At 50.1% G+C, this 8,696-nt stretch overlaps 1 protein-coding gene across 1 annotated transcript in view; it reads left to right on the forward strand.

Moving 5' to 3' along the window:
* Positions 1 to 1,029: 1,029 nt before the first annotated feature.
* FAM83D (family with sequence similarity 83 member D) overlaps positions 1,030 to 8,696 on the forward strand; it is a 30,689-nt gene continuing 23,022 nt past the window's right edge. The window contains exon 1 of the mRNA XM_007934666.1: positions 1,030 to 1,506. Within this exon, the coding sequence (XP_007932857.1) occupies positions 1,030 to 1,506 (477 nt within the window). The remainder of the gene's footprint in view (positions 1,507 to 8,696) is intronic.

Genomic DNA, 8,696 nt, shown 5'->3' on the forward strand with positions numbered 1-8,696 from the left:
CAAACCAGTCAGCAGCGGTGCAGTTTTCTCCAGCCACGTATGGCTGTCAGGGTACAGATGGGATGTAAATGGAGAACTGAGTTTAACCAACTAGGGTTGGAGATTTGCCAGGTAAAACGATGAAGTTAGAGAAAAGCAAGCTACTTGGACTTGCTGGTGATGGACTGGTATTTTTTGAATGAATAACTAATTAAATCCAGGGGACAAAGGTGACATGGTTGGTCACACCAACCTCTGAGATCCTAGGAGCAGCGCGGTCAGCGTGTCCAGGGGCGGGAGGCAGAGGCCATCCTCTCCTCCTCTCCGCCTAACCCTGACTGGTCCCGGCCAAGTAGGAACGAGCTGTGGGACGAGCCGGCAGAGGGCGCGCTAGAATGGCCGGGAACCGCACTCTCAGGCCTCAGTTCGGGTTCCGCGCCCTGAGCCACCTTGGGCCACTCGGCAGCTCTCCTGTCTCTAGCCGGTAACGCAGAGCTAGGCTCCCTTCAGGGAGCGGACACAGGGTAAACCCAAACCAAACTAAACCTTGCGGTGGAATAGATCCCTGACTCCTAGAGACCCTAAGGTTTCCGAGGCTGAATCTTTACGGAAGCTCACTGCCACATCTTTCTCCCTCTGAGCGGCGAGCGGCGGGTAGGTTCCAACCTCAGACATTTGTGTTAGCAGCCAATAGTTTAACCACTGCGCCATCAAGGCTCCTTGGACACAGAGTAGCCAAGTTTGTATCCCACGAAGCAGCACCTGCAACCAGAGCATGAGCTCGGCAGCTACCTGCAACAGAACCAGGAGCAGGGGAAAAGCCGGCTAGTGGAGCAGCCAGCAGCACATCAAGGGGCGGGGCCGTAGCAACGCATGCTCCGCCCGACTACGCCCCTATGTGTGGGGCGGGGCGGGCTAGGGTCACAGCCAATGGGAGAGTGGGGCGGGGCGGCTCAGCCAATGGCGCGGGATAGTTTGATTCAAAGGTGCCTATATAGGCGGGCTAGCACGCTAGCACCCGCTAGAGTGTGGTCGTTTCAGACTGTGGTAATGGCGCTGCAGTGCGGGGGCCTGGACGAGTTACCCACCGCCTGCCTATCGCCATGCGGGCCGCCCAACCCCGCCGAGCTGTATAGCGAGGCGCAGCGCTTGGCGCTGGAGGAGCTGGTGACCGGCGGCCCCGACGCCTTCGCGGCTTTCCTAAGACGCGAGCGCCTGAGTCGCTTCCTGAATCCGGATGAGGTGTGCGCCATCCTTCGCGCGGCCGAGCGGCCCGGCGAAGAGGGCGCGACCACGGGGGCCGAGGACTCCTTCGGCTCGTCCCACGACTGTTCGTCTGGCACCTACTTCCCTGAGCAGTCGGATCTGGAGCCGCCGCTGCTCGAGCTGGGCTGGCCCGCCTTCTACGAGGGCGCCTACCGTGGCCCCACGCGTGTCGAGGCGCACTTCCAGCCACGCGGCGTCGGAGCCGGCGGCCCTTATGGCTGTAAGGACGCGCTGCGCCAGCAGCTTCGCTCGGCGCGAGAGGTGAGCGGGCCTCCGCGGCCCCGGAACGCACGGGAGACCCTCCTCAAGAATGGGAAACTCTGGCCCGCTGGGAGCACAGGCCAGGCCCCACTACCTCCTCTACGCTCTTCCCTATGAACGGGCCAGGTGGTCCCGGGGTCCCCGGCTCTTTCTGCTCTGCGGGTCTCCCCCTCCGATCTCCGATCTCTTATCTTAGTGGAGAATGAGCAGAGCCTGGTGCTTCCAGGAATGCGAATTGTGCCTGGCAACTACACCGTCCTCGCTCCCCGCCCCCGTCTAAAGTTCCTCTTTCCTTTTGCAACTCCCAACATCCATATACGCTGAGGGAGGGACCAGAAATATTCTCAGTTACAAATACCAGTTAAAACCAAACCAGATTGTCAACTTGCCTGACTGCCAGATTACACTAGATCCTACCTTACGGCGCTTTTTACTAGACATAATAGGAAAGAAGGGCATTTCGTAGGGAGAAGTTCTTGAAAAGTACATTGACCCTAGAGACCCTTTGGGAGGTGTGCAGCCCCAAAGCTCACCAGCAGGAAGAGAACTTGAGCACTTGGAACTTGAGAAAGTATTGAATCGTCCTAGCCTCTTGCCCAGCCTCAATTTTTGGTAGCTAGAGACAGTTATGGGTATTAGGAATCTATTATTAACCATCACCTCCCCTTGCCTAGTATTGCAGAAAGCAAATAAATGCGCGAAAGGCAAGGTAGAGCTCTGTCTTCCCTCCTGCCACAAACCAGAGGGGAAATTACTTCTGTAAGTGGCTGGGGCAGGGGTTTGGCTTCTCCATAGGTTGGGGCTACCCCAGTTAGCTGTAACTGGTTGCTGTTGATTTTGACTCTTGGTGACCCCATGTGTGCCAGAGTAGAACTGTGGTCGGTAGGGTTTCCAATGGCTGATTTTTTTTACAAGTAATGTTGTTGTTGTTGTTGTGTGCCGTCGCGTCGGCCCCGACTCATAGCGACCCCTCCTTGGGTTTCCTAGGCAGTATCACTAAGTAGATTGCCCCATCTTCCTTCTGAGGAGTGGCTGGTGGGTTTGAACTGCCAGCCTTCTCGTTAGCAGTCAAGTGCCAGAGCCACTATGCTACCAGAGCTCCTTTACAAGTAATAGCGAGGCTTTTCTTCCGGGGCATCTTTAGGTGGACTTGAAGCAGCAACTTTTCGGTAAGCAGCCAAGTGCGTTAACCATTTGCACAACCCAGACACTCCCAGTTAACAGTGGCCTCCTAAAGTGCAGATACCCCTGGCCGCATTAGGCTGGACTAACTGGTCACAGTGGGCTTTAGTCCTATTGTTTGGCTTTTAGTGTGGTGTGGTGTTGGGGTGCAGTAGGGAGCTCTTGTCTGCCTCCCAGCAAGGGTGAGGCTGCAGCAGGGTGTTGGGCACCTGGAGATCCAGGAGAAAGAATGTAGCATGTACCATGGATGGGGTAAGTATGGGTGGTGGCAGACACCTTAGTCTGGGGCCATAGTTAGCTGCCACCTTGCTTGCTGACTGGCATTGCCCACTGTCTGTCTGTCTGGGCCAGGAGTATGGCAGGTAAAGGCAGGGCCATGATAAGATACAGGGTTGAACCTGCAGTTTTGATTCTGGGTTAAAATACCTGTGCAGTTTAATGGAAGTAGCCAGGTTCAGCTACGAGCTGCGACTTACCAGAGTTCCTCACATTGGTTCTCTACCTGGCTGAGGAGTTAGAGGTCACAGTGCTAATGGGTACAGTGAGCTAGTGCCTTGCCTTAGGGGATTGGGTGTGGGGTTCAGCTAGGCTAGTATCCAGTCTGTGGTGGTTTGGGTGGGCTGAGGACCCTTTTGATACAACAGACACTTAAGGGTTCAGTGAGAAGATTAATCAAAGGACGAAAAAAAAAAAAAAAAGCAGAATTCTAGGGAGGTGTGCAGTCCTAAAGCTCACCATCAGGAGGAGAACTTGAGCTCTTGGAACTGGAGAAAGTATTGAATCAGAGCTCTGGTAGCATAGTGCCTAAGGCACTTGACTGCTAACCAGAAGGCTGGTGGTTCAAACCCACCAGCCACTCCTTGGAAGGAAGGTTGGGCAGTCTGCTTCCATAGTGATACTGCCTCGGAAACCCAAAGAGGAGGTCTCTGTGATGGCACATAACAACACAGCCTCTTGCCCAGTCTCAATTTTTGGTAGCAGGGAAGCAGAGTTGTGGGGACGACACTGAAGCTTCAGGCTACAGGGAAACTGTCTGTGAACTCACGTCCGGCCTTAGAAGGGGATCAGGGCTGGAGTTCGTCAGACTCTGCAGCTATGGGCATTTTGAAATACTGACACACTAGGGCCTTCCCCTCCTGGATAGGAATCTCCTGCCCCACAGTTAGCCCCTCTTTCTGGTGGCCCTAGTCCAACTACACACGCTCTGAGATTTTATATTTGCAACCTAGGCAATTGTTTTGTTTTGTTATGTATATTTTTGTGTGTATGTTGTTTTACAAACTTTCCTATGTAAAACAGAGGTGACTAAACACTTAAAAAAAAAAAAAAGACTGTTTTCAGTGAAGGTGTACACAGCAGTTTAGGTTCCCATTCAATGATTTCTACACAAATGGTTCAGTGACATTGGTTGGAACCTGGGCAGTTTTAACTGAGAAAGGTGGTACATTGCCTTTAAAGTCTTTAAAAAGACTTTAAAGTCCAGTGAGTATTTTCAGTGTACCTGTCATATGCCAAGTTATTTGCTTACTCAGTACCTACTGGGTGTCAGGCATTGTGGCCAGAGACTAGGGCCACAGGTGGAGGACGTGATCCTTGCTTGTTGAGTCTGCTGGTGGCAGCCATGAAGAGATTGCTACAGGCTCTACCTAGAGGGAGAGGGCTGGAGAAGAAAGGCTTTGGGAGTGGTGGTGATGGGGTGCTGGGTCCGGGAGGATGGGCAGGGCTTGCCATGCCAAGAGGATAGGAAACAGAAAGTATGTTAGGTTAGTGGTAGGAGAGGAGGCTGAAGGGGAAGGCTGGAGCCCCGGATTTTCCAGGGCCTTGCATGGTAGCATGATGCCTAAGGCATTTGACTGCTAACCAGAAGGCTGGCGGTTCAAACTCACCAGCCACTCCTTGGAAGAAAGGTTGGGCAAGCTACTTCCGTAGTGATACAGTCTTGGAAACCCAAGGAGGGGTCGCTATGAGTCAGGTCCAACTCCACGGTAGTGGACACTACTGGATGGAGTGATGGGGAGGTTTAAAGGGAGGAGAAGATGGATGTTTCTGAGTGGTAGTTCTGGAAAGAGCGTGAAGGAGAATGGGTTAGAGAGGGCTGGGGCTGGTATCAGGAAAGATTGTAAGGAGGCCATAGTAATCTACACTCACTCTTCACTTATCGACAGACATGGTTAGGTTTCAAAGACCAGGTCATATGTGAGAATCAGTGTTATGCAAAAATGGAAGATGACTACATCATTTATATAACTGCCAAATCACATCATTACATAACTGCCAAACCAGTGAGAATCATGGCCCAGCCAAGTCGACACATAACCTATCAGATAGAATTGACAGGGCTTGGTGATTAGATGGACAAGGAGGGGACAGGAGATTAGGCAAGCCCAGGGAGAAGAAGATGTAGGAAGAATTAACAAGGATTGTGATTTTTTTTTTTTTTTTTTTAAACTTGGGTGTGTAGTAGTGCTACCAGATTGTACTACAGGAGGGAGAATGAGGTTGAGTGTAGGGATGGTGAGATGAGTCAAATTTGGGACATACTGAGTTGAGATACCTGGCACCGTCTCTTTTATTTTAAAAAACCTTTATAATGCTGCTTTCTCTGGCAGGCACTGTTCTAAGTAACCTGTCTAACAAGCTGAGGTCGCGTACTTGTCATTCCCATTCTTCACATGATAGCACTGAGGCACAGAGAAGTCACGTTGCCTCAAAGTCACAGCTAGGGAATGACAAGCCACGATTCAAACCGAGGCACGGAATCTTTCACCCCCGGTAACTGCTGTGCTCGCCTGATGCCTGTGGGGATGAGGAGACCTCTGTGTCCTCTCCTTTTCCTCTGGGAGCTCATTCTCACGTGGACAGAGGCTTATGGGTGGAGAGGGAACAGAGAGCTAATCTGGTGGCCGGTCAAGTGCTGCCGCTTTGGGTAGAGGCGTGCGATGTGTACATAGGAGGGGCTGTGGCACTCTGGCCACATCCTTTATGACAGTGAGGACTGTGAAGATGCACATCTTGGGCTGTTTCATCAGGAGACGAGAGGCCCCTCTGCATCTGTGTGCAGATGATGGAAGCAATTAGTGATCAGTGACTGAGTATTTCCAGTGGATCAGCCAGTTTCTGTGCTAAGCCCTGTACCTGGATTATCTAACCGAACCCTCCCAACTCCAGGAGGAGGCTGCAGTACAGAAGAGACCAGGGCTCAGAGAAGTTAAGTGACTTGCCCAAGCTCAGGCAGTTAGTGTGGGGAAGATTGAGGCTTGAACCTGAGTCTGCCTGGCTCTGGAGTGCAACTCTTAGTCACTGCTCCACGTAGCTTCCCTGCCATGCAGTTTGGTCATTTTCAACAGGCTTGAACTTTTTTATCTTTTTAATTGTGATTTGGGTGAAAGTTTACGGAGCAGATTCATTTTCCACTCGACAGTTCATACATACGTTGTTTCATGACATTGATTGCAATCCCCACAGTGTAACAGCTCTCTTCCCGCCTTCTTCCTGTGGCTACCTTTTCCCTGTGTCCTTCTTTCCCATGCACTCCTACCCTCTGAGCCGTCTCCCTGTGCAGATGCTGCTCTTCTGATCTCCTGTGGTTGATTATACTAAGGAGTGCACCTACCCGGTGTAAACATTCACCATATTTGTTGGTGAACAACAGACATATTTGGTGTCTTTTGTTTGGCTGGAAGCTACAGGAGTGATTCAATCCCTGGCCTGAAGATTGACAAGGGGCCATAGTCTTGGGGGTTTCACCAGTCTCTATCAGACCAGTAAGGCTGGTCTTTTTTAGGATTTTGAGTTTTGTTCACATTTTTCACGCACTCTATCCGGGATCTCTTACTTTGATCCTTTTCTGAGTGGTTGACAGTGGTTCAACAGGCTGAACATTTTTAACAGTTTCTTAAGATTTAGTGTTTTTATTTCCATATTGGGTATCCTATAAATAGGAAAATTAGGACAACACTAGCTCTACCCTTTTTAGGAAGGAGACTGAGGTGGTCAGTTTTTTTTTTTTTTTCTTTTTAAAATTTTTACTGTGATTTCATTGAAAGTTTACAGAGTGAGGGGGTCGGTTTTAAGAGGCGGAGGCATTAAGCCAGCCAAGGACTTCTTGACCCATCAAGTGGGGAAGGAAGGACTGTGGAAGAGCCCTGTGTTCATGAAACCAGGGTCCCTGGGTTTGAGTTTCATAAATCAGGGGTACATTTTCCCCTCCCCAGGAAAGGCATAGCCAGATTATTTCTGGTGCCTGGATCAGAGAAGGTGCATCAGAATCTTTTGGTGGATGAATGAAGGACTTTTTATTAATATGTGATTCTGAATTCCATATAAAGGATCACAAGTAGTGACCCCAGAAGTTCGAGCTGGCTGCACTAGAACAGGATCAGACCTAGGTGTGTGCCGTGTGCAGCTTCATTTACTTTGACTGGGGAGGTCTAAGTCCCAATCTGCGTCTTCATCTTGGCTCTGGAGGGAGCCTGGATATATGCCTCCAGGACTAGGGTACAGGCACAGGAAGTCGAAGTCACTTGGTAAATATCAGGGTCTCATCCTGGCTCTAAGGATGGAGCAGTGGTTAAGCACTTAGCTGCTGACCAGAATGTTGGTAGTTCAAACCCACCCAGCTGCTCTGTGGGAGAAAGATCTGGCAATATGCTCCCGTAGAGATTACAGCCTAGAAAACCCTATGGGGCAGTTCTGTCCGTAATGTATGGGGTTGCCATGAGTCTGAAGCTAAGAACAGTGTTCCCTGTATGCTTTTGTTCCAAAGAGGTCTTTTGTTGTGACCTCATCCTTGAGGGTCCTTTTGCTAACCTGACACTAGTCAGTGTGCTGATGCGGACCCTGACAGGAGGAGGAGCAGCTGTGGAATCTGTCAGGCCCCTGCTGTGCAGGTGGCTGTGTCCGGGTTAAGGCTCTCCTGATAGGGCTCAGCACTCCTCTGAGGTCCAACCGCAGAACCTGTGCAGTGTGCTCCGGTCCTGTTCCGAATGGCCCTATCGGCCCAGAGCAGGGTTTTATAACTGCAGCACTATTGACAATTTGGACCAGAGAATTCTTTGTCCTGGGAGGCTGTCCCGTGCGTTGCAGGATGTTGAGCAGCATCCCTGTCCTCTACCCACTAGATGCGAATGCCACCACCTTACCCACTACCTCCCCTATCCCAGTCATGACATTCAAAAATATCTCCAGACATTGCTGAATGTCCCCTGGAGGCCAAAATCGACCGACTGAGAACCACTGGCCAAGAGGGTTTCTCAAATGATTAATGACAGGATGTTACTCACCATGTTGAAGGGTGACTTTATTATCCCTTCCTTGTGGTTTGCATGTGTCACGTTAAGGATTTTGGAATCTTAGTCATTTCATTTCTCTGTTCTTTCCATCAACCAGTGAGGAAACTGCAGAATTCTCTGATTCTTTTGTGGACAGAGATAAGTTCTTTCAGGAAAAAATGATGTGGGTATAGGAGCTGTTTGAAAATCCTGATGCAAATTATATACCACATTTTTACGTAACTAACATGCACCCTTGTTTGTTTAGGAGCTCTAATGGTGCAGTGGGTAAGGATTTGGTTGGTAACCAGGTCGGTTGTTCAAACCCACCAGCCACTCCACAGGAGGAAGTTGGGGCAGTGTGCTTCTGTAAAGACTGACAGTCTTGAAACCCTATGGGAGTCTCTGTGAGTCGGAATCGACTTGATGGCAGTGGGTTTCTATTGTTTGCCAACCCCACTTTTTTCCCCCAGGAAGGTATTTTTGTAAATGTGCTATACTAATTGTTTTTTTTCCTTCACAACAACATATTAAAAAAAAAATACTGGCAGAGTGGGCACTTATGGGAATATCTCCCAGGAGAAAGGGTCATAACTCACGTGTCCTTCAGTAGGGGATTGGTGAGTATCTTAGTTATCAATGCTGCTATAACAAATAACCTCAAGTGGGTGGCCTTAACAAACAAATTTCTTCTCTCACAGTTTGTTGTTGTTGTTGTTGTTATGTGCCGTCGAGTTG

Source organism: Orycteropus afer, unplaced genomic scaffold (genome assembly GCF_000298275.1).
Source record: "Orycteropus afer afer isolate SDZICR_OR568_19922 unplaced genomic scaffold, OryAfe1.0 scaffold00020, whole genome shotgun sequence".
NCBI lineage: Eukaryota > Metazoa > Chordata > Mammalia > Tubulidentata > Orycteropodidae > Orycteropus > Orycteropus afer.